General features: G+C 39.1%; 3 protein-coding genes across 3 annotated transcripts; 1 reads left to right on the forward strand and 2 right to left on the reverse strand.

Annotated features, from left to right (window-relative positions):
- Positions 1-739: 739 nt before the first annotated feature.
- LOC133721917 (protein N-terminal glutamine amidohydrolase) lies at positions 740-4384 on the reverse strand. The gene is made up of 5 exons (XM_062148693.1): positions 4244-4384; positions 4018-4123; positions 3680-3897; positions 3394-3518; positions 740-1211 (listed from the first exon to the last, which is right to left on the reverse strand). The coding sequence occupies exons 1-5, from the start codon at positions 4342-4344 to the stop codon at positions 1054-1056; spliced, it is 708 nt and encodes a 235-aa protein (XP_062004677.1). The 5' UTR covers positions 4345-4384; the 3' UTR covers positions 740-1053.
- A 70-nt stretch (positions 4385-4454) lies between these two features.
- Positions 4455-5506, forward strand: LOC133721916 (tRNA-uridine aminocarboxypropyltransferase A). Its single transcript, XM_062148692.1, has one exon. It carries the CDS (start codon positions 4467-4469, stop codon positions 5259-5261), a length of 795 nt encoding a protein of 264 aa, XP_062004676.1. The 5' UTR covers positions 4455-4466; the 3' UTR covers positions 5262-5506.
- Positions 5507-7361: 1855 nt separating this feature from the next.
- Positions 7362-7883, reverse strand: LOC133723093 (cytochrome P450 736A117-like). Its single transcript, XM_062149924.1, has one exon. The coding sequence runs from the start codon at positions 7881-7883 to the stop codon at positions 7362-7364; it is 522 nt and encodes a 173-aa protein (XP_062005908.1).
- Positions 7884-26309: the final 18426 nt, after the last annotated feature.

Genomic DNA, 26309 nt, shown 5'->3' on the forward strand with positions numbered 1-26309 from the left:
AGGAGTATAACATAAGCAACATTACAAGTGGACAATGGCACAACACGTGACCAGCGTGTTTGCGTGTCAACCAACATCATGAGATATTTAAACGTCCGCAAGTTGGTTGAATCAGTCCATAGAATCCCCATGGGTTTTATGTAAGAACAAAATGAGTATTTTCATATCCTTTGCATAGGACGATCTCAGTCCTGATTTCCGTAAGGAACAGGCTTTGTAAAACGAGCGAGAGGCTTTAGAAGCAATCAATGAGGATTTTGGTTGGGCCTGAGCGTCTGAAACGCTATTTGAAGCAAAATTGGTGATTGCAACATCACCTATGACTTTTTTCACTTTTACCCAATCATCAAGGCAGTACAACCGGCTTAACTGGGACAGGCCTGAAATTATGTATGAGATTTTTTTTTTTTTTTGACAAGTAAAAAATCCTAAATATTATTCTACACACCGACGGTATAAGTGATACAACACTTATAAAATAATCCCTCAACATAACCAAACTAGGTCTCCCTTACAACAACCATAAGGGCTGTTCCCAACTCCCATCACCTTTGATAATCAAACAACTAGTTTTGCAGTTCTACTGGATCAATCGAATAAGCCAAGACCTGTTGCCAAAGAAAAAGAGCCAGGACCCGGTAAAGTGCAAGTGCAGTTTCCCAAAAATTTATCAAAAATAAGCATGTGGATTCAGCAAAATGAGATGGAACAAATGCTCTCGGACATCTGGTCGTCAATGTCACAAATCAAGAACCAATTTTATACCAAATCACTGCAAGAACCAATTATACAATACCACTCAATAATATCTAATTTGAGCTCACATATCTTTTCAGGACAAGAAGATGGTGAAAGCAGGAGCAGTGAACAAAAACTCTCCAATCATTGAAATCGAAAATCCACTGTCTTTAAATATTGAAGTAATATTTCATTTCTCAGAAACACTACTGGAATGAACTGCCCCAACATGTGATTCTACAAGAGACTCAACCCAGAAAACAGAAAAGAATGGTTATATATGCTGTGTGCAGCTGATAAGAGAATGTCCATACATCAAGTAATTTTGGAAAAGAATTCCTCCAGTTGATTTTCACCTACAACCACGCCAAGCTTTTGGGTAAAAACTGGATCGGTCATATCATGACCTGCCTCCTTCACAACATCTGTAGCCCTGATGTCAAGGTAGTCATTCAGGTTATGTACAGTTCCATCTGCAAAATAAAGGATACCAGCTTCAAGTAAGAATCTGGGAATGTATCTGTAGAAGCTTTTAGAGCACCATTCCATTAAAATGCAAGTGTTCTTAAAACATTTACTTGCAAGCCTTTCTAGAGACTACCAATTTTCTGTCGCAAAAACTCGATGTACCAGTGTTCGTATGAAATTTCTTTCTATTTAAGCCAACACTGTCAAAACCACTTTTGGTTATCTAGGCTTGCCCTTGGCATTACCAAACATGCCCCTAATTGCCTTAGGTTGTCCATGTTACAAACAGCTATAAGAATTTCAACTCTTACCTCAAAGCTACTGAGAATGGGAAGGAGGAGGATCGGCAAAATTATGCTATAGTTCATACTTCATACAAGATGTATAAGAAATAAACTGTCCTACAAAATATATAGATATAACACTAATCTATAAGAAGCATGAGCTTCGCATGAACCTGTACCAGTGAGAAATCCATTTTCCAACTATGGCAAAAATCGAAACCAGAATAATCATCAAAGTATCAAAGACATTGGATTTGCCAAGTAGATGCGGTATCTAACTGCATGTAGCCAAACAGACGATGAAGCACAAGCTTTAAGATCTAAAACAGAAAACAAAATCTATACTTGATCTCTGCGTCCACCAGACTTGGGACAAGCACCTTGACAGCAAAAGTGCCATTTGTATTTTTGAAAATCCCCCCATCTCCAAGTCTCCAAATGACCCTTCAGTGTTAACTTTGGTCCACTCTGCAGCAGAAGGTTGCCATGCTACAGGAATGAAACTAGGAGCTGTCGGCCTTAAATAGGAGTTATCTAATTATCCTTACTTACAAGTTACAACTATAGAGTCAATTTCATTCTGTCTTGTAAGTGAACAAACAATAGCTACAATACCCACGATAACTCTAGCCTCCATATCATCTGACTATGTCAGTACTCTTCGAACCCTAAGCTTAACCCTAGATCCCATACATACGAGCTAGTTATGTTCATAGTTTCTGTTCTAGTCTGACGGCCCATTTCAGCTACATGCACATTTGCAACGCCACCACTGCACCAACCCTTCAGCAACCTCAGCTTGGGACCTGCGCCACCACCAACTCCACGAATCCACAGCCATGTCGCATGGAAAAGACTCCACCTCATATTAATGTCTTACTTCTCTCTGTTTCCTATTCACTTGGGATACATCACACGATCACTTACTAATAGGCTTCTGTCTCGATTTGGGATAAGCTAACGTTTGTGGCTGGATTGTTTCCAAGACATAAACGTGCCACACACACATAGTCAAAAACCTGAGCCAGAGTCACGCTGCCAAAAAGATAGAAGGAAGTGGAAGACATCTGGTACAAAGAAAGGACCAAAATGAGGAGTGTATATTTTCTTAATAGTCAAGTTTATATGCCTGATTAAGTGGTTGGCCTTTTCCTTGCATGATAATGCCAGATAATATCATAATTCACTTGGGTTGTGCATAGTTCAAAACTATTTAACTACTGAAAAACGGGTTAAGGAAAATGAAATAACAGTTATTAAGCAAACAGCTCTAGCTCAAAAGGCAACTTCTAAAAATTTATTCGATTATAATAGATAAATATCAGACCACTCCGCTACATGAAGCATGAACTTGGCAACATCCTGAGGTCCTGGACTCAGTTTTCCTTCTTCCACTTGCATATTTATCCTTCTTCCACTTATTACCAGAAATCTAGGAGACCATACTACAATGCTATGATAACGACTGACTCTTTCCAGGTTCTCTTCCCTCTTTGCGATTTGGGGGTGAAGTGATGCTCAAACAAATTTTGAAGCTTAATAGGCAAATCAATTTAATCTAATCTGAGTTTACTACCCGAACAAATTAAATGGGAACAGCATCTTGAAACCCAAAAAAAAAAAAAATTGCATCAATTTTGCCCCTTTTTTAAGCAACAACGAACCTATATCACAGACCATAAATTTTTAATGAGGAACATTTTCACCCAAGAGACGGAAATCTCAAGGTGATGGAGACTTGAGCAATCAAGAACCTCATTTGCACTCGACTATTTTGCTCAGACGTGTATTGGAAAAAAACAGTTAGAACTTAGAAGTGACATTCACAAATCAAAGTATTCTAATGTTCCTGATTTAACCAGTAGCAGACTTTATAAAAATATAATACAAACTTGGCATTTACCTTCAGAAACAATCGGCTCATATAGAGGAGGCTGATGAAGCCATTCGCCAAGAGAATCTTTCATGTGCCTTCTATCAGATGCAAAGTTACGAAGGAATATTGGGGCATGCACGATCCGGAAATACCTGCAGCACACAATACCAGTAAAGCCATCAACATACACACATTAGGTAAAGAGTGAGGTTAATGAACAATCACCTAATCTCTCTTTAAGATCAACAAACTCACAATACAAGTTTGGCCAAACCCAAAAACTCAAAGTAAAAAGATACAAGCGATGGAATACCTCTGGAATTCAGGGAAGGTCTGAAATGTGGGGCGGATGGTTTCGGAGACATAAGTTGCTAAAGCACAAGGAAACGAAAGAGTTGAATCCAAATCCCACACTAAATGCTGTGAGGGTGAGTCACCTCCACCAACTTTTCTCTGCACGCAAATGACATGATAATCCCAGAGAACAACTCCATCTGCTCGGTGGCTCGCCTTTTGATGCCACAATGGTATCTACACAATTTTATTCCCCACAACAACAACACACAGTAAATCTAACCAACAAAGTAGAAAACTTGGGTTCTCCAACAAAAAACAAAGAAGAAAAATAAGAGAAAGGCAATAAAAACATGCCTGTTTCTTTTCATTGGAAATCAAAACCACAAAAAGATCAGAGCTTTTTTCATCTGCGATTCCCTTTTTGCTCAATTCCTTGCAAAGCAAGTACACATTCTCCTCACTACAACAACACCGTAACAAAACCAATCAATCAACCACATCACTAGTATAGTTCATCGCTGAGCAATTCAATTCACCCAAAAAAAAAAAACAAGGGGTTGGGTTTACTGTGCCAATCTACCAGTAAAAAGGGGTGTGCTGGAACTGCGAAACGTCCACAGTGCTCGCTTCCAACTTTGAGGTCGTCATCTTCATTCTCCGCTCTCCCTGCCTCGTTTCCATTTATATATAGGGCACACGACATGTAGTTTTATGAAAACAAAATAAAAGTTACAAACGACGTCGTTTTTGGAGGTCTTAAAGTTATAAAGCGGATCCCTAAGGCGAGCTGGAGCTAATTGAAAATGGAAGCGGAAGACGACGAATTCGAAAACGCCTACAACGCCGCCTCTTCGCCGCCGCGGAGGCCGAGGTCCATCTGCGGCGACTGCAGCCGGCCCGGCCCAGTCTGCCTCTGCAAGTCTCTCCCGGCCCAGCCCATCCCAACCCAAACCCAAATCATAATCCTTCACCATCCTCACGAGGCGCAGCACAAGCTCTCCACCACGCCGGTCCTGACAAAATGCCTGGCCAACTCCACCGCCATCGTCAGCCGCCGCCTCAAGCCGGGCCTGTCCCCGCTCCTCGACCAATCACCTTCCGCCATCTACCTCTTCCCGCCCTCGAAATCCTCACCGTCCGTCAGTTTATCCCGTCTCCGGATCCCCGACCAGTCGGCGCCGGTGGTGGTCGTAGCTTTCGACGCGACGTGGAAGCACGCGAAGGAGATGGTGAGGGCGAGCGAGGGGTTCCTGTCGAAATTCGCGAGGAGGGTGAGTTTGGATGTGGATGAGGATGTGAGGGGAGGGAGCATCTACGACTCGGAGTTGATTCTGAGGAAGGAGCCGTTTGGTGGGTGCGTGAGTACCATGGAGGCCGTGGCCAGGGCTCTGAGAGTGCTCGAGCCCAATGGGTTGGAGATTGAGAGCAAGCTTATTCGGGTTTTGAGGGACATGGTGGCGCTGCAGGCGGGTTTTCTTAAGCCCGTGAAGCACAGGCCCAAGTTGTTGAAGAAAGGGAAGGAGGAACAGAGGCTCAAGGATGAGAGTAGTGAGAGTTCCCCGATAGTTGGTGAAGGTCAGTCACTCAGCTTTGGGTGATTATCAATTTTGTTTCTTTTTTTCTTTTTTTTTTCCTTCTCATATTAGGCCAAGTTCTGAAGATGGGTGAATTAGTGATGATTAGGATAGGTGTGAGAGTTTTTAGCTAGGTAATGGCTACCGTGCCTATGATGATTTGGTACAATTCTATGTGTTCTTTCTGAGAGTAGCTGCATTAGCTTTTACTTAAAAAAAAAAAAATTATATCTCAAATTTAATTGAAAAATACATGGTTTACAACTTTACATTACGGAAACAGTTTACCTTTGACCAAAAGGAAACGCTTTTCCTACATGATTTGGGTTTGCCGTTTATCTTGGTCAGAGGACTATAAATATATATACTCGGGTTCTTGTCGAAGAAAATAAACCTTAGCTCTCCATCTAGCTTTTTGATTACGAAAAAGAAAAAGAGAAAACCTAGCTCCATTTTTATTCGTTAACTCATTCATTAATCACTTGATATTCATACATGGATTTGGAAGTCACTCACGAGGAAAATCACTTCAACTTTGAAGTTGTCCGTCCTGCCACACTAGTCCCACGACCAGGTTCCCGGAAAGGACGACCTCAAGTCCAGGTCCACTTTGTTTGTAGCATCGAGCACAAATACTACCACACTTCTTCATGTGACACTAGAATTCTAACCCTCATCAACCATCGCGAGGAGACGAGGACACAAATTTTCGAATTCGATCAATGCCTGGTATTCTTTAGTCCTGACGAGTTCCGCGCAGATCTCTCTCGGGTTCTGTTGGAATTCGAAATCAGAGAAGATGATGATGTCTTGCACGGGATGGCGAGTGAAATTAAACGCTTGGCTTTCAAGATTTACGAAGAGTCCTGGGGCAAACGGATATTCGCCTTGGAAGCTTCTATGTCAAGAAAACATGACATGATTCGCTGCAAGAGTTGTCTGGCCGAGAGGGTTGCGAGGGAATCCATTATGTTGGCGGAATAGCAAAGCCAATGATCGATCAAGAAGCTCCTGATCAAACAAGAGGAGGGTTAGAGCTCAAGAGTAAAGATTGTTAGATTTAATTGTAGCGTTTGCTTGTACGTTGAGATCAGTTTGGTTTTAGGAGAAAGTGTATAGTACGTGCTAATTATTGCTCGAGTTTGTTCTTGATTAGTTCCCTGGTTCTATTAGCTTTTATATTTGTGAAGTTTATACTTGATATGAATAGGATTTTTTGTTTTTTTTACTAACTAATTTTGATGACATAATTTCATAACAAAATATATAGAAAAGCAGCGTTTAGATGCAGGAGTCTTATATAAGAACAAGAAAAAAGATAAGATCACTCTGTACATTATTCCTGAGGGAATAATAAGGGCCGGGCTAGCTATGTCCTAGCTCCATCAATCTGCAACTAAATAAAGGTTTAAAACTTTAAATCCCGAGGTCAATTCACAAGTCTACAAGCATGAGACTAGAACTTCCAATCTCACAAAATGTAATGCTCTATGATCAGTTATTTCTCTAGATGCGGAAAAAACAAAGGAGCTCTAAGACTCTAACCTGGAGTTTGTTGCACAAGGTCCAGCAAATTAGGAAGGCAACCATTTGCACAAGGAATTGGTCAACTTTTTGATACACAAAATCCATGCATGATGTGAAACAATGGACTTAAATGCATTTGTAACTAAGCCGGCATTCTCCAGACAACCCAGTCAGGTCGTTGTGATTAGGTGGTTCATTAATTAGAGAAACCAGCCACGCTCTCTCATATTACGACAGCCTTGCTTCCTGCCCATTTCAAATCTCGGGACCAAATTCAAAAGTTTGGGTGGTCAACTACAACGCAACTACCAAGCAACTATGTACATATAAGTAAAGTACTTATAATGAAGATATATGTAGAAGGAATCATCTGGTAGTCTATAAACACCACAAAGCGATTGGTAATTGATAAATAAACATATTACCTGTGTATGCATTCAGTCACAAAGATAACGAAGAAACGAAATTCTAGCTAGCCAGTTGGATTCTGATAAGAATTAATCATGTATGAGAGCATAATTTTCTGTTCCAACTGCACCAAATTCATAATAATTTCAGGAAGAGTAAGGAATGGCAACGGCATTCAGAGGATACTTTCTATGTACGACTGCACCAGTACGTGGACTCAGTCATGTCTAAGTCCTCCAATTTTTCATCACCAGGCAATGACCAAGTAAAGTTGTGTACTATACTTGCCAGAGCTATCTCAGTAACAACCATACCAAATGGAATGCCTGGGCAGCCTCGTCTACCGGCACCAAATGGAATGAGTTCAAATTCAGTCCCTTTGAAATCTATCTCACTATTCAAGAACCTCTCTGGCTCATACTTCTCTGGTTTACTGTACGACTTGGGATCTCTTCCAATTTGCCATGCATTCACCAGAACTTGAGTGTTGGCCTTAACGCTGTAACCATTCACATTCACATCTTGGGTCGCCATCCTGGGCAGTAACAGGGGAACCGGTGGATGTAAACGAAGAGTCTCCTTGATTACTGCTCTCAAGTAGTGCATACCCACCAGATCATCTTCTGTTACGTCGGCTTTATTTCCGACTATTTCCCTCACCTCATTCTGCAACTTCTTCATGACTTTTGGATGTGTTAGAAGCTCTGACATTGCCCACTCTAAGACAGTAAACGGTATCACTGCCAGCAACAAACATATCCAACAAAATATATATGCAGGCGGTCAATGTTTCATTTAATCTAGGCCTGGGACTTTAGCACCGAGAACCGGTAGAACCGGACCGAATCGAATCGGAACTGGCGGTTCGGTTCGAATTTTAGTATAAATAACATGAGCTGAACCGTTTTCATGTCTCCGGTTCGGTTCCGGTTCGCTTGTTTGTGAACATATAAGAACCGCAGGAACCGAGATATGCAGGCCTACCACAAATAAAAGCCCATAATTCAAGCCCTATTGCCCTAAGCCCAGGCCTGTAATTCGTTTGTAACTCGACGTCTCGACCTAATGTTCCAAGACTTCGATCAAACACGACCTCAAACAGTCAAACCTCAGTTCCTCACTTCCTCTCTCGGTCCTCCTTATTTCATCCCCAATTCCAGACCTAGCTTTCGAAGTCAAAATTGTCCTTCCTCAATTCAAAAACGCAAAACTCAAATCATCTCATTTCATCTGTGGCTCTGTGCTTCGAAATCATAAATCCCAAGTCCCAAATCAAAATAATCTTTCCCCGTCTCAAGCCTATCATCCCATTTTCACTCTCCCCACACTTCGAAACAACAAGGCCTCCCTCGAGCTCTCTGTTTCTATTTGCCGCCTTCTTCCTCTGCCGGTGAAGCTTTCGGTGCAAGAACCCAACACTTTAAGGCAGTTTGATTTTTCGTTCAAGTTAATTTCTCTCTCAATTTTTCGGTTTTGGTTGATGCGAAAACTTTCAATCCCGTCCCTTTTCTAGGTATATTAGTATATACGCGTCTGTTTAACTCGATTCGTTTAATTCCAGGCTCTCATCTGTCACTTCATCTTCATATGGCTTTGAATTCTATTTCTTCGAATTCAAGTACTCATAGTGGTGGAAATGAGATTGTACCTGCAACACAGCAAGGAGAAGAAACTGAAGAAGCTCTATCGCATCATCATAGCACCACGAAAAAAGGTGCTGCAAAGAAAGCTGCTGCAAAAAGAAAGAGGACAAAGAAAGTTGAGAAACTGAAGAAGTCTAAGGAGAGAAGCTGGATTTGGAGACATTTCACGAAGAAGGATCACCCCATTATGGAGATTGTTGATGGAACTGAGCAGCAAGTTGGGCACACCACAAGAGCACAATGTAAGTATTGTCCTACTCACCTAGCATGTAATTCGACTAGTAATGGAACTAGTTCTTTGATTAAACACATAGAACAAATATGCAAGGAATATCCGGGTAGGAATGAATTAGCAGGGGGTCAAACTCAGCTTGTTGCTAATGATTTGGATGAACGTTTGGTAGCTAGGCAGTAAACTCAAGAGGCTTGCATTCAAGCTGCAACAGTTATGATAGTGATGGATGAAATGCCCTTTAGTTCCATTGAAAGACCAGGATTTAAGTATTTCTGTAAGGTGGCTATTCCGAAATGGAAAATTCCTTGTAGGAAGGTTATTGTGAAATTTTTTTTGAAAATGTATGAGTCGAAGAAGGAAGAGCTTAGAAGGGAATTAAGTTGTCATTGTGTGTGCTTGACAACCGATACTTGGACATCCCTTCAAAACATCAACTATATGGTCTTAAATGCCCATTTCATAGATAATGGGTGGAAATTGCACAACAGAGTTCTCAATTTCTGTGTAATTCCAAATCATCAAGGAGTTACAATCAGAAAAATTTTAGAGTCATGTTTGAGGGCTTGGTCTGTTGATAGAGTCTTGACTATTTCTGTGGATAATGCTTCTGCAAATAAGCATGACATAGATTACATTAGGGAAAAAAATGAACAATTGGGAAAAGAGTGTTATTTTTGGTGGGAAATTTCTGCATGTCCGGTGTTTAGCACATATAGTCAACCTCATTGTGAGGTCTGCCCTGCATTTAATGGATAAATCTGTGTCTAGTATAAGAAATGCAGGTCGCTATGTTAGATCAAGTTCATCAAGGTTAGATGCATTCAAGTCTTGTATTGAAAAAGAGGTGGATGATTTTAAGAGGATTTGTGTGTTGGATGTTCCAACAAGGTGGAATTCCACCTACATTATGTTGGATACAGCTTTAGAGCTTAGAAAGGCATTTGATAGGCTGCAAGATGATGAGGACACCAAGTACACTTCTTATTTTGATGAAGATGAAGAGGCTGATGAGGAAGATGGTGATGCGCTGGATGATTTTAGTGTTGATTTGTCTGCAATTAGGAGCAGGGCTTCTAGGAAGAGGGTTGGACCGCCTAATGCAGTAGATTGGGCAAAGGCAGTGGTGTTTGTGAAGTTCTTGAAAGTGTTTTATAATGTAACATTGAGTGTTAGTGCCACAAAACACCCTACCTCACCAAAAGCTTTCCATGATATTGTTTCAATCCATGCCGAGATTGAAGATTTGTTTTGTCAACCTATGGACAGCCATGATGTTACACAAAAGATCCTGTTTCAGATGGCACAAAAGATGAGGGCCAAGTACCAAAAATACTTTGGTTCGCTTGAGGACATTAACCAACTCTTGTTGGTTGCCTTGGTTTTGGATCCAAGGTATAAGATTAGATACTTTGAAAATGTGTGCAAGAAGATGTTGAACATGGATGATTTAGTTGTAAGATCAAATATGGACATAACACATATCATCATAAAGTAATTGATGATTAGCTTAATATCAATCCTAGTTTAACATGGATACAAACAGTAAATCAATACTAGTGACTTAATGAAGTAGTGTATCAATTCATTAAGGATAGTAATCCATTGCTTAGTCTACAAGAAAGGCTACAAGTTGTGATACATTAGGAATCTAATAGTGAAACCTAAACCAACAAGGAATGCTTTAATGGGAAGCTTCTTGAGGTTTAAGTCTCATATATATACAGATGAATTGGTCCCTGATTACTACCACGACTATTGCATATTGTTCTGTCCATTGAGAAGCAAGTTGGTAAGTAACAGAAGACCACATTCAGTGATCGAGTTAAGCAGTTGCATAAGATGGAATCCATGACTGTTATTGCTGAAGGTAAGCCTTAATCCTTTTTGATTGTTGTGCATATGTTGTGAGCATGTAACTATGGTTTTACAATTGGTATCAGAGCATAGGCTCACAAATATGAAAAATCGTTTTAGGGTTTTGCAAAACAAACATAAATTTTTTTTTTTTTAAGGGTTTTTGCTTTACGGGTCAAGTAATTGATCAGGTTACTGACCAAGTCACTGGTCATGTAACTGGTCAGGTACCTGACCAAGTAAGTAACTGACCAGGTAACTGACCAAGTAACTGGTCAGGTACCTGATCAAGGTAAGTTACTTAAGTCGACTGCTGCATCTGGTTAATTATAAAATTCACGCTTCCGCTATGATTTTTTTTTAAGCAGCAAATTGGGGAAAAAGCAAAAACAGGTTTTTCTGTGAGATTGATTTTGATTCATAGCATGATAATTGAATTTTTGATTGTGCCCAAGAACCCTAGTTGCATTCCCGGCGTGCGTTAGGCTAGAGTAGATGGTGACCGGATGAAATTTACAATTTCTTGATTGTTCTGTGGTTTCTTGGAATCGAATCAATTTTGGTTATGCTTGAATATGCATGTTGAATTGATTGATGATATGGTATTGTATCTGTGATTGTGTAAAATTGTATGAAGAACAGAAATCTCCCAGATTTTGTTTACACGTTGTTAAAGTTGACAGATACAAGAGCTTAATTTTCTTACAAGGATGAATCTGGATAGAATGTAAAGTAAAAGAGCTCATATGTTTTGTGGTTTTCTGTTGGCATAAGTGATTATGATGCACAAAGCATCCTTCATTGATGTTGGCAGAAAACATTGATCAGGTACGTATAACTGGTCAAGTAACTGACCAAGTAACTGTACCTGATCGAGTAACAAAACTGAAATTGTGTTTTGTGTTTTAAAACTATGCTTCAGTTTTATCTTCCAAAGAAGTGGTTAAGTATGGTTTTAGAATACAAAACAGCAGTATGCATGCTTGATGAAAATAAATACGGATACTTAGAAATTTTTCTTCTGTCTAAAGATGTGGATAAATTTCTTTGGATAACTTGTTTTCATTGAACATGGCATATTGATAAAGAACTCCAGGATATTAAGTTTCTGCTCAAAAGTGATGCTTAATATTGTTTTTGTTATGGACTGACATGAATGCAAGTATGGTTGTTTAGGTTTTCTGTATGTTCTTGTTTTGGTTACTTAAAGCTAAATAAAACACAGAAAACTTAAACATATTTTCTTTACAAACTGAGAACTCACTCGAATTTTTGTTTTGCTCCTTAGGTAACTCTTACATGAACTTGAACAGTGTCTTGATGTTAACTGGAACCAACTATAGAGCTTGGCTAGACTCTGTGGAAAATTATATGGGAATGCATGAGAACATAGACTACTGCTTTACTGAGGATAAGCCTGAAGAGTTAAATGAAAAGAGCACCAAGAAAGATACTGACCTTTACAAGAAGTGGCATAGATCCAATAGAATGGCTAAGAACCTCATCAGAACATCTATGTCTAAGACTGTCAGGGGAAGTACAGAAGAGCCTGAGCTAGCATCAGATTTTCTGGAACTCATAGGTGCTAAGTTTAAAGAAAGTGAAAAAGCAGAAGCAGCTAGGCTAACCAAGGAGTTTCATGATTTGAAGTACATGGGTTCAGGGGGAGTTAGAGAGCATATTATGAAGATGATCAATATAAATGGCAGACTCAGGGAACTCTTAATGGGGGTTAGGGATGAGCAAGTAGTGCATTATGCACTACATTCCTTGCCTAACAGTTTTAGTCATCTTAGGACCAGTTACAACTCTCAAAAGGGAAACTGGACTCTAGATGAACTTATATCCATCTGTGTGGATGAGGAATCTAGGATCAAGGAAGAAAAGGAACCTGCTACAACCATTAACCTCATTGAGAAGCCTAAAAGGAAAAAGCCCCAGAATAAGCTCAAGCCTACCAAAGCCATAACTAAGAGTTCAACAGCTGCAGTGGCCAAGGAAAACAGGCCATTCAGGTTCAACTGCTACTTTTGCAAAAGAGTAGGACACATGAAAAAGGACTGCACTGGCTGTAAGAATTGGTTAGCCAAAAAGGGTAAGATTTTTTCTAATACAGTTTTTTCCTTAGAAATTAATCTTATAAATGTTGAACCACAGTCTTGGTGGATAGATTCAGGCTCACCTATTCATATTACTAATTCTTTGCAAGGATTCATAAGGAGGAGAATCCCAAAAAGTGATGAAGTGAACCTGTGTGTAGGAAATGGCATGAGAGTGGCAGTCAAGGCTATTGGAACCTTAAAGCTCGATTTAGGATTAGGAAAATTATTAGTTCTGGACAATGTTTTTTATGTACCTTCCATGAGAAGGAATTTAGTTTCAGTTTCTCTTTTAGTAAAATCTGGTTGTAGACTTGTTATGGATAGTAATGGAATTCTTATTTCTAAAAATTCTGTTCAAATTGGTTCTGGTGTTATTATGAATGATTATTTACAGTTAAATTGTTCAATGGCTCAACAAGAAATTTTACTTGTTGAAAATAACACCAACAGTACTAGCACTTTAACAGGTGTTAAAAGAACCAAACTAAATGAAAAGTCTGCATTTTTATGGCATAGAAGACTCGGCCATGTTTCAAAAGAGAGACTGAAAATTTTGGTGAAAAACAACATCCTAAATGAACTTGATTTTTCTGATCTAACAGACTGTGTTAAATGCTTTAAGGGAAAAATAACTAATACTAGAAAGAAGACTGCATATAGAAGCCAAAATTTATTAGAACTCATACACACTGATATATGTGGACCATTTAGGCATCAAACTATCTGTGGGAATGTGTATTTTATCACATTCATTGATGATTTTTCTAGATACAGTTATGTTTATCTACTTTCAGAAAAGGCACAAGCATTGAAAGCTTTTCAAATCTTTAAGTCTGAGGTAGAAAATCAACTAGAAAAGAAAATCAAAACAGTAAGATCCGATAGAGGGGGTGAGTTCTATGGCAGATACACTGAATCCGGCCAACAAAAGGGTCCATTTGCCTTGTTTTTGCAAGACAATGGAATTAAAGCTCAATATACAACACCCTATAACCCACAACAGAATGGTGTTGCAGAGAGAAAGAATAGGACTCTTTTGAACATGGTTAGATGTATGATGTGTACAACAGGTTTGCCTAAATTTCTGTGGGGTGAGGCTTTAAAAACTGCAAATTATATTTGCAACAGAACACCTAGCAAAGCCATAGAAAATACTGCTTTTGAGCTTTGGTGTGGTAGAAAACCTAGTCTTCATCACTGCCATGTTTGGGGATGTCATGCAGAAGCTAGGATTTATAATCCAAGCTTGAATAAACTTGATCCTAAGACAGTTAGTTGCTATTTTATAGGTTATCCAGATAAATCTAAAGGCTATAAATTATATTCTGCTCATCATTCACCTAGAATTTTTGAAACACATCAAGTAAAGTTTCTAAGTGAAAAAGTTCACAATACAAACCTTGAGGATTTAACCTCAAATTTTGAGGAAATTGTGTCGGATGAGAATATAAGTGTTGTATTGCCTTTAGAACAAGATGTAACTGATCGAGTCACTGGTCGAGTAACTGACCACGTAACTGTCCCTGATCCAGTATCTGGTCATGTAACTGGTCATGTCACTGACCATGTAACTGGTCAAGTACATGTCACTGGTCAAGTCACTGACCAAGTAACTGACCCAGTAACTGATCAAGTCCCTGTCAACCCTCAGCCTAGAAGATCACAGAGAGCAAGAAAACCAACTTATGGGGGGGAAGATAGTGACTACATTGTTTATCTGCAAGAAGCAGAAATTGAAACGGACTGTGCAGAGGACAATGATCCAACTACATTTAACCAGGCTATTGAAAGTAATGAATCTCACCAATGGCAGCTAGCAATGGAAGCAGAAATTGATTCCATGAGCCAAAATGCAGTTTGGGAATTAGTTGAACCTGACCCTAATCAGAAACCTATAGGTTGTAAATGGGTTTTCAAAACCAAAAGAGATGCAAATGGCAATGTAGAGAGACATAAAGCAAGATTAGTTGCCAAGGGTTTTACACAGAAGGAGGGCATTGATTTTACTGAGACTTTTTCTCCAGTTTCTACAAAAGACTCGTTTAGGATAATCATGGCTTTAGTTGCTCATTTTGATATGGAGCTGCACCAGATGGATGTTAAGACAACCTTCTTGAATGGCGAACTAAATGAAGTGATTTATATGAGGCAGCCAGAAGGTTTTGTGCAAGCTGGAAGTGAAAACTTAGTATGCAGGTTGAGAAAATCAATTTATGGCCTAAAACAAGCTTCTAGACAGTGGTACAAGAAATTTGATTATGTGATTTCTACTTTTGGATTTACAGAAAATCTTGTTGATGAGTGTGTTTACTTGAAGACAGTTGGGAACAATTTTATTTTCCTAGTACTCTATGTCGATGATATACTTTTGGCTAGCAGTAACATTAAACTGCTTAAAGACACCAAGAGCTTTCTGTCAAAGAATTTTGACATGAAAGACTTAGGAGAAGCATCCTATGTACTAGGCATTGAGATTAAAAGAGATAGAGCACATAGACTACTTAGTTTGTCTCAACAGAATTATATTACCAAAGTTTCTAAGAGATTTGGTATGGAGAAGTGTGCAGCTGGAGAAGTCCCCATGTCCAAAGGAGATAAACTAACCAAGAAGCAAAGTTCCAAAAGTGATGTTGAGAAAGAAGATATGGAGTCAAAGCCTTATGCTAGACTTGTAGGAAGTCTCATGTATGCACAAGTCTGCACTAGGCCAGACTTGTCTTTTGCAGTAGGGATTTTATCGAGATTTCAATCTAATCCAGGCCATGAACATTGGGTAGCTGGGAAGAAAATGTTGAGATACCTGCAGAAAACTAAAAGTCACATGCTAGTTTATAGGCAAGTGGAGGATTTGAAACTCGTTGGATTTTCAGATTCTGATTTCGCAGGGAACTATCCAGACTCCAAGAAGTCAACTTGTGGATATGTGTACATGCTAGCAGGAGGTGCAGTTGCTTGGAAAACCATGAAGCAAACTCTAGTTTCAACCTCCACCATGCAAGCTGAATTTATTGCAGTATATGAAACTGTGTGTGAAGGACTTTGGATCAGGAATTTCTTGATGCAGACCAAAGTGTTAAGTCACATTGTGGCAGGCACACTTGTGATTTATTGTGATAATGAAGCAGCTGTTTTCTTTAGCAAGAACAGTAAAAGATCAAATAATTCTAAACACATTGATTTAAAGTATTACAGTGTTAGAGAAAGGGTTAAGCATGGTGAGATAGCTGTTTTGAGCATTGACACGAATTCACAGCTAGCAGACCCCTTCACCAAGGCCTTGTCAGTAGCAGCATTCCAGAAACATACAGCCAGCATTGGAGTTTTAGCTAATCTAGATGCTTAGGTTCAGTAGAGAGTTTATCCAGTTGGAGCAATTTAAATTTCTAAGGTTTTTGAGTTCTTGTATTTTTAGTTGTGATCTTTTGACTTTATTTATCACAACTTATTTGTAATGACAGATTTTATTATTAATAAATTTTGAGGTATTTTCAGATTTTGGTTATTGCTGCAGTTTTTGTTGAATGTTCTGAAAATTATCGATTTTGTGTTTAAAGTTATACTTGCTATCAGATGGCTTAAATCATGTGAAGCATGATGATAAGGTTCAAGCAATATTTTTAAGCCATCAGTGTTCAGTGAATTTGCTTGAGTTTCTGGTTTTAGAAACATAAAGTAGGACCTAATATATGTTTACTTGTTGATACACATTAACATATATTGTATCACTTCTGGTTGAACATATGTGGATTGCAGAAGCTTGTGTTAGTGGTTTTGAAACTTTGCATTTTTGTTAAAATGTATACTGTTTCTTGCTCTGCATAAGTAACTGTGATCTGACCATGTTGGAATGGATTTTCGATTTAAGTTTGTTATCTGGCGCGCACTTCAGTAAGTTAAGTAGGTTTTGATGTTCTCTGGTGCAAATCATCGAGCATGATATGTGTAAGTCCAAGGGGGAGATTGTAAGATCAAATATGGACATAACACATATCATCATAAAGTAATTGATGACTAGCTTAATATCAATCCTAGTTTAACATGGATACAAACAGTAAATCAATACTAGTGACTTAATGAAGTAGTGTATCAATTCATTAAGGATAGTAATCCATTGCTTAGTCTACAAGAAAGGCTACAAGTTGTGATACATTAGGAATCTAATAGTGAAACCTAAACCGACAAGGAATGCTTTAATGGGAAGCGGTTAAGAAGAAAAGTGTTGAATTGAAAGATTTGGTGATCAACTTGACTGATTTGTATGTCGCTTCGCTGCCTTCATAGAGTTCACAAAGAACCAGATCATCAGAGGTGACTCAAACTGCTGGCAGTAGCAGATACAATTCAACTAGAGTTACCGGCAAGATGGCAGATATTCTTGAGGACTGGGATAGAGAGCTTGAAGGTGGTGATGCAGTTGTGGTGAACAATGAGGTTAATAGGTACCTTTTAGATCCTATGGAGAAGCCTCCCAAAGGAGTTGAGTTCAAGATTTTAACCTGGTGGAAGCTTAATGACCCTAAATATCCCAACCTCCAAGCTGTAGCCAAAGATGTTCTCGCCATCCAAGTGTCGACAGTGGCAAGTGAATCTACTTTCAGCACCGGAAAGAGGGTTATAGATCTCACATGAGTTCTTTAACTCCTAGATCAGTTGAGGCATTAATTTGCCTTCAAAACTGGCTGAAATCAGATTCCATTACAGGCTTGGCTTATGTTCATACTCCGGAGGAAATGGAATGGTTTGAAGATGTGGAAAAAGGTGTGATTCCCTCATTGTTTGTGTTTGACTTTTTCTGTTACATATGTTGCAGTTTCTGATCAAATCCATGTGTTTCAATTATTGGTTATGCAGAACAAGATAAAGAAGAAAGGGAAAGGAAGGAGAAGGAGGCAACTGCATCATCGATACCTTCAAAGGCTAGTAAGGTCAGCAGGACATGCACAACTTCTGATGTAGCTAAGTCAACCAAAAAAAGTTCAAGAACCATCAAAGTGACTGCCTAAGGGGAGCAACTTTGTTTTTGTTATCATTTCAGTATGAAACTATGTATCATTTTGTGAAAATCAGTTTGTGAAAATCAGTAAGTATAGAATGCAGTTTGTGTTGTGTTTTCAGTTTATGCTTTGTTCATTGTGTTGTGTATTGATGTGTAAAAGAGTGATACATAATACATATCAGTTTGTATCATTTCAGTTCATTGTGTTTTTGTATCAGTTTGTATCATTTGAGTTCATTGATGTATGACTTTGCAATCTGCAGTTTGCTTTTGCATTGTGTTTTTGCTTCTGTTTTGGTTCCAGACTTTGCGACTATTTTGCTTCTGTTTTGGTTCCAGGTTTTGGGAATGTGTTGGTTATGTTTTGGTCCATGTTTTGGGACTGTTTTGCTTTTGTTTTGGTTCGATGTTTTGGTCTCATGTTCAATTATAGTATTAATGCAGGAATTCAGTTTTAAAGCATCTCTCTCTATAGAGTATGGACTATGGATCAAAGAATGAATGCAGTTTGGAAGTTGGAATGTGGAGTAAACTGGTTTATCGATTTCAGTTTGGTTCTTTTTTCATTCAAAGATGTTTATGTTGCACATGTGGAAGACTGCAATATTTGTGGGTTGTGGATACAATGCTTTGTGCATTGTAATGATTATACTGCATCAGTTTATTGTTGGAACAATCTTTGTTTCATTGTTTCTTTTTCTTATTTTCATGCCATTAACTCATTAAGCCATTAATCATTAATGCATTGATTGCATTATGTAATAGTGTTGTTTGGCTCCAATTTTGTTGCAGCTGGTCAACAGTCTCTTTTCTGCGCGGGCGTGCCAGCACCGTTTGGGTGCGGTCGTCGGGGGTGTCCCTTGACCTGACTTCTATCAAGCGATTGTAGACGAGGAGAGCACCAACCTCATCGTGGGATTCTTTGTGCCTCGTGGTGAGGACTTTGCTGAAGTTTCTTCTTGTTCACAAGTCGATACTCAATATTGCAGATTGAGCAGAGCAAAATCACCGGGAAGTATTGAGATCTTGCTAAAGCGTGACTTTAGCTTGGCTGGGTTGCTAGGGCGTTACCCTTGCTTGGATGGTTCTGTAACCGTTGTGGTCGCGGCACTACCGTCGGCTCCCGAGGAGACTAGGACCGAAGCACGTTGACAGAGGGTTTGGTGGCACTGAAAGTCGGCTTCTGAGAAGACTAGGACTAGGAGTGTGATCACCGATAAGAGAAAGAGAAGGAGAGGAGTTGCTCTTAGAGAGGTTGCTCTAGAGAGAACTTAGATCATCTTAGAGATGTTTGTTGAATTGTGTTCTTGTTGTTTTGGTCGCGGCACTACCGTCGGCTCCCGAGGAGACTAGGACCGAAGGACGTTGACAGAGGGTTTGGTGGCACTGAAAGTCGGCTTCTGAGAAGACTAGGACTAGGAGTGTGATCACCGATAAGAGAAAGAGAAGGAGAGGAGTTGCTCTTAGAGAGGTTGCTCTAGAGAGAACTTAGATCATCTTAGAGATGTTTTGAATTGTGTTGTTCTTGTTTTTCTACTTGTTGTAGCCTCTATATATAGGCTACCAAGCAACACTATTTGGCCTTAAACAACTCATAATGGGTTAGGTTTTAGCACTTAAACATTAATGGAATGTTAGGTTTAAGCACTTAAAACACTAATGGAATGTTAGGTTTAAGCACTTAAACACTAATGGAATGTTAGGTTTAAGCACTTACTGCTCCAATTTTGCTGCAGCTATATCTCCACCAAGAACTCAAAATGGGCCTTGGACCTCTTCACATCAAATGATCCAAAATGAGTGTAGATCATTGTGGCAAATTTTCAGAGCTTTCTTCCATGTGGTTGGGCCGGAAACGCTGCTGGACCTCTTACAGGTCCAGTTTTCCAGTTTTGCTTCTGCAGAAAATTGGACTGATTGTTTGAAGGTCTTCCACTCAAAACTAGCTCTGGAACTATTCATAAAAAATGATCCTTGGGCTGTCTAGAATGAATCTGCAGAGTTTCAGCTCATTTAGAGTTTATTTGGTCAGGCGGCCGCTCCTTCTGTTTAGCTCGGTTTCTCCTAGCCAAAGTAGGAAAATGTGCTAAAGTTGACTTTTCATGCTTCAATAGTAGGCTTTATTTAGCCTCTAAATATATATTTCGAACTTGCCAACAATATATAGCTTGAGCCACTGACATTGGCTCAATTTCTCCAAGACGTGCCTTGTCAGGCCAAAATGCTCATTTTGGGTACAAACAAGTGTAATCTCAACTCTCAAGTAGTTGAAGACTTGAAGTTCTGTACTTTCTGGAGATGGAACATTGAACTATTGAAGTTCATCAGTTGATTGAGTTTATATGTGATGTGCTGCAGTCTTGTGTAGCTGGGAAACTGTAATATTCTTTCATTTTGTTGTTAGGTACAGGAACCAAAAATAGGTCAAAACCAAACCGAACTGAACGGTTCGGTTCGAGAACGGTTCGGTTCGAGAACGGTTCCTAATATAAATAACATGGTAACTGAACCGAAACAAGCTTAACTGTTCCGGTTCCGGCAAAATATGTCGTTTTCAGAACTGATCCCAGGCCTAATTTAATCAAATTAGAAAGTAAAAGAGTAGTTAAACACATGCATAAATCTTTCTAGTGTTCCATAAAGATAAGAAAATTCACCGGCCAAGATTATGTACGTGTATGTAAAGCAGGCCAATAATTTTTTTTTTCATGAGAAAGAAAAGGTGGTAACTATTACTTACCAAGATGATAGCCTTTATGCCGGCCAACTCGCTCGAGAGCAAAACCAGTCGTGTTCAGTGTTACCTGGATCGCGGGTTGTAACGGTACGAGTACGCGGTACGCTAGTTACTTCGGTACGCGGTACGGTCGGGATAGGTTGCTTAATTTTATTCACTTTACTTTTATAATCACATTCTTAAATTGTATTTAATAAATTATTAAGTCATTGACCAATTAAAGAAATTTTTTTACTAAAAGAACCAATTAAATGAATTTGTGTATGACAAATAACAATAATTAGAAAGAATTTAATGACCAATATATGAAAGAGAGGAAGATAATGGGGCTTTAAATTTGAATTAAAAAGTAAAATACAAAAAGAGACGTGAGAAAGTCAGAAGACTGATTTGGGAGTCATCAAACTTCTGCGTTGATTCAATTGAGGACGAACGCAATCTAATCACAAGGAAGAAATCAATGTTCTTCAATAACACCAGAAGATATATATCTTGGGTAAACATAGCTTCAATATCAGATCACCAAACACAGCGATCCAGTTCGCCAACGCACCACGATCAGGATCAATCGATCCGGAACGCGGGTCGCAAGGGAGAGGAGCGATCCTGGTAACTCTGCTTTAACACCATTTACTTGATTCCAACGAGCCGATCTTGGCACAGAATAATTGATAGCTCTGGTCTCTGGGCTAAGTTTCGAGAATGTTTCGCATGCCCAAAGTTGAAGAAATGGCGACTTGACAACGACTTTTTTAGTCGCAGGTTGTGCGGAGTTTCTTCTTACACCAAAATTAGTTATAGGTTCTATAATTTTGAGCTTTAACAAAGTCAATTCTCGATATATATCGGAAAGACCAGCTGATGCAAGATCTACTCGTCTGCCCGCGACTAATTGAATTGCAAGGGTTATGGCTTATTTTTCAATCACAGTACTACAAAAAATGTACCTTGATAACCAGTAAGCTATGAAGGCTTCCTGCTCGTATTCGGATTCAGTTGTCGTGAACTTCTGCATCCAAAGGCTTGTGCTAGGCTTCTTAGCTGAACTTTTGTTGAACTCTTTTCTTGCATTATCTAGATTCTCTAGTATCTTTCATGTTTGACTGCATGTTTGATTGCTGATTTTGAATCATCAAGATTCAAGAGATGCTTGTCCCACCAGGAATGAAGCATCTCAGTGAAACTTGTTACTAAGAGATCAATTATCTCTATTTGGGATAGGTTGTGGTTGGTAGTATAGTTGTTAGCAACCATTGACATGTGTTGCAGCTTGTTTAGTATTTCTTGTTCAGATAAACCACATTCAATAGTGATAGGTTTGGGCTTGTCACCCTTTCCTTTCCCATGTGGGCCTAGATGTGGTCTATCAAGGTTGGCAATGTGAGGCTAGTATATGTGTTGGGTTTTGGGCCTACCTTATAGAGTTAGGACCCAAGGCTTTTCTTGTGGCCAGTTGGCGTGTTCTTCCCGTGTTTATGCTAGATATGCATATGGTATAAATAAGTCCCCAAATTCCCCGGTCAAGAACTCTCTTGGGTGGGGAGTTTGTCTAAGTAGAAACACCGGGAGTACACGGTAGATGACCCATTGAGAGACGCTCTATTGGGATGACCAATTCCCCAATCCCCCAAGTCCTCAGGCAAGAAAGGTCTGGATCAGGTCCTGCTAGGTATGGCATCAGGTGTGCTGCTATAAGGTTGTCGCTTCAGATGGGTTAGGGTGATTGTCCCGTTCTCGTGCCTGAAGGTAGCGGTACCTGTATCAGGGTCACCAGGAGTGTTGCTCTCATGTGGTGTGACATTAGTAGTGCTATCGGGAGTAGTAGTTGAGGTGCCGCTCTCGCTCCAAGTTGAGTGACTTGGGGTGAGCGTCCCACTTCATGTTGTTAGCGGTATCGGGAGTCAATGTGCTTTGTTATATTTGCTATCAGTATATGAATATACTTTAGGGGTCTGTAGCCTTTAATTGGTATTGATATGTTTGAATACCTTACGCGTATGTAGCATTTGAATATTATCAGCCCAGTCGAGCTAGAAGCATACTTAAGTCATGCTTCTGAAAACTCAAAGTGGGAATAGGGCGTTCCCAAAATTACTCCATCGTGAGATCTCTATATTTGCAGTTGCTGAAATTTATTTTCTTAAGAATGAGGAAAGTTGATGTTGCCACGAGCTTACTGTATTTTTTGAAATCCCGAGCTACTGTAAATGAATTTTTTGAAGTTTGATTAGAGGAAAATAAACTTGCTGACCTGAGGATTTCGTATGTAGGCTTTGGGATGACTAGTGACACACAAGAGAGCAGCCCACCAGACTAATGTTGATGTTATCCACATGGGCTTAAAGACATGTCAAGTAAAAATTTGGAGGTTTGGTCTATTAATGACTGTCGCAAAAGGTTGATCTATGCACTAAGAACTTGTGAAGTGCCTGTATTGGTCAGTTGCAGACTTGCAGTATTAACTCGTTGACTCATTTTCCGGCCCTATAAATAGACAACTCAAGCCTATTTTGGACTTTAGATTTTTATTCTTCCTATCTTTAAAAACTTTATTTTAGCATACCTTTTATTCTGTAGCTTCGAATTTGAATACACAGCACTATAGATTCATGGAGGTTCAAGTGAGATCAGACTGTTATTTTTTGAATGCTCGTTTTAAGAGGCTCAGTTTATGATAAATTATTTTTAAGGGTAAATTTCGCAAACAGTACACCAAGTAAAGGTCACTAATAATTCTTATACACAAAGTTTCAAACCAAACATTTCTGTACACGAAATCTAAAACTCGACCCACTATCAGTACACGACGTCAATTTTTGACACCAAAATATCCATTATGCCCTCAGTTCTTTTTTTTTTTAATAATTTTTTTTTCTGTTATTTTTTTTTTCCTTCGTTTTATCTCTTTCTTCTTCCTTCTTCCCGGCTTACTCCCTCGCTTCCAACGCCGCCTTCCTCACCTCGCATAACAGAAAAAAAAAAAATGACTCGAGTCATTTATAAACGAAGGAAAAAAAATAACAGAAAAAAAAAATTATTAAAAAAAAAAAAAAACTGAGGGCATAATGGATATTTTGGTGTCAAAAATTGACATTGTGTACTGATAGTGGGTCGAGTTTCAGATTTCGTGTACCGAAATGTTTGGTTTGAAACTTTGTGTATAAGAATTATTAGTGGCATTTACTTGGTGTACTGTTTGCGAAATTTTCCCTATTTTTAAAGGCAATTTGCGCTATCAATATTCGAAAATCTGTCTGATTTATATTCCCTATTAATATATTGTTTGCGGTCTATCTTCACCATTATTCAACATTCAAAAGCTTCTCTTAATTCTTTTTCTGTTTTTTTTTTTTTTTTTGATGTGCTTTAAACTTGTGGCTGACCCGGGAGCTGGGACTACAGAAACCAACCTGTGAAAATGAAATGAATTGTTGACCAAAATAATGGCCTAATTAATATTTTTTTTCTACAAAAATATTACAACTTTCGTGCACCGGCCAAACTATCCTTATAGGACAATTGTCCCACCTCCAGTCTCCGTAGTTGGTCGTATATATCGACAGGAGTATATGTGACTGTGTTGGGTGCACATCTATTATATATTCTCATTTATCTTTAATCAATTAATTGGTTATAATTTTGTAAATGAAGCACATGCACTAGTATTGGTAATGGTAATGGACAAGGATATAAAGTGGTCAATATAGTGGTACCACACTACCACATACCACATGATATCATATGTTCACTTTTGATATGCAATTTTCCATCACTGCCAGTACTATACACGTTTGGAATTGGCTTGGCTTTGCCTACACCGGAATTGGCTTGGCTTTGCCCATGAGGCTATGAGTTTTTTTTATTTTTTTTATTTTTTATTTTTTATTTTATTCAGCATGCAGTACAAAAACAAAACACTCAGGTCGACATAAAAAATCGTTTCTCAGAGTATCCTGAGACTCCACAATAATAAGAACCCACTATACCCCAGTACACCCACCTTTTAGACAATTTGCATACCATTATTCTAAACAAAGATCAGTAATCTCCGAAGTAAGAATAAAAAACCCTAAGAGATTATGATCTTTGCGACCTAAAAAATTTAAATACTTTTCGAAAGAGGAGTAGCAGACTCCCCTTCCAATTCTACCCGAGCCCATGACGTCCATATCACCATCCAAAGAAAGCCTGGTCCAAAATCCAAATAGCCCAAGGTATGGAAACCCTAAGGGCACCCAATCAGGAAATGCTAAGGGCATCCCATAGCTTTCTCCATGGAGTTCCAGACCACCACCACTACCACCGGCAACCTATGCCGCTGCCAGAGGACATCGACATCGCAGACCACCTCACCCAACGATGGTAGAACCACCGCAACCATCCTTGTCAGCCGGTATGCAACCACCAAATTCCAGATCACCACCTCCTCCGCCATACATCGCCGCCGCATAACACCGCCACAGATCCTACCGAAGCAGCCCTTCCCAGCCATCAGCCTCTCCAACAAACACAGATCGAAATAGAACAGTACAGTTGTCAGCAATCACCCCAACACCAGTCCGTCCACCTCTGAACCCGTTCTTCACCATTTTGAGATTATCGCTGCCAACACCATTACCACCTGTAGCAGCCAAATCCAAGCCAAGAAGCCCCGGTCGAAAGCCATCAGAGAGTCGCACCAGAGTCTCCGCGAGCCACCAACCCTTGTCAACAACCAAATGTTGCTCTGAGCTTGATACACCGTCTTCGAAATCCAAATACCCCCACACAGCACCGTTGGTTGAACGAAAGTGACGAGAAATAAGATCCATTTAGCCATAAGGCTAGCAATGGCCATGGCCAACAATTTTGAGAATTTGGATTGGAAACCGAGAAGTTCACGATTAAACCCTAGCAGAACGGTTAGGTCTTTGCCCAAGTGAACATGAAACAACAACTACACTATGAGGCTATGAGTTATGTGAGTTTCTTTGGTTATGTCAATTTTATGCTGCATATAGAAGTATAATTTTTTTTTTTGAACGATATAGAAGTATAGTTTTTCTTTTTTCGTTCGATTGAGGATATAGAAATATAGTTATGTTCACCTTCGTCTTTGCATGCAAAATTACTCATATTCAACAGAAATACTTCTTCTTTTTTCTTTTCCAAAGAGAAACAATAATAGATTTTATTGATGACTAAATAGAGGGGAAACACAAAGACCACGGTATCCATACATAAGATTCCCAATGGATACGCATATGCTGTATCTAATTATTCAAAATGACCTAAAGTATAAGAAAGAGACTATGCTTACAATAAGTCATACGGCAAACACACGCACATACACACATACATATATTAAACGTTAGATATGATATATAATGTCAAGAATTCTGAAAAAAATGTGCCAAAACTAACAAGAATCTAACTAAAGCGTATATAATGACCCACCCTTTTTTGAGCACATGTTATTTTTGAAATTTTAGTAGACACTATCTAGACTAGAAAAAAAAAAACATAATCGTAGACTTGTGAGTTGTGACCTAGATGTGAACTTGTACTAAATCCCTATAAATTCATACACA

This window comes from Rosa rugosa, chromosome 7 (assembly GCF_958449725.1).
Source record: "Rosa rugosa chromosome 7, drRosRugo1.1, whole genome shotgun sequence".
Classification (NCBI taxonomy): domain Eukaryota; kingdom Viridiplantae; phylum Streptophyta; class Magnoliopsida; order Rosales; family Rosaceae; genus Rosa; species Rosa rugosa.

Excerpts from the sequence above, each read along its gene's own strand:
- LOC133721917 (XM_062148693.1), bottom strand. The coding sequence starts at position 4,344 with ATGGAAACGAGGCAGGGAGAGCGGAGAATGAAGATGACGACCTCAAAG. Across the intron at positions 4,124-4,243 it reads CAGCACACCCCTTTTTACTG|TGAGGAGAATGTGTACTTGC; the intron begins GTAGATTGGCAC and ends GTGTTGTTGTAG. Across the intron at positions 3,519-3,679 it reads ACCTTCCCTGAATTCCAGAG|GTATTTCCGGATCGTGCATG; the intron begins GTATTCCATCGC and ends TGTGTGCTGCAG.
- LOC133721916 (XM_062148692.1), top strand. The coding sequence starts at position 4,467 with ATGGAAGCGGAAGACGACGAATTCGAAAACGCCTACAACGCCGCCTCT.
- LOC133723093 (XM_062149924.1), bottom strand. The coding sequence starts at position 7,883 with ATGTCAGAGCTTCTAACACATCCAAAAGTCATGAAGAAGTTGCAGAAT.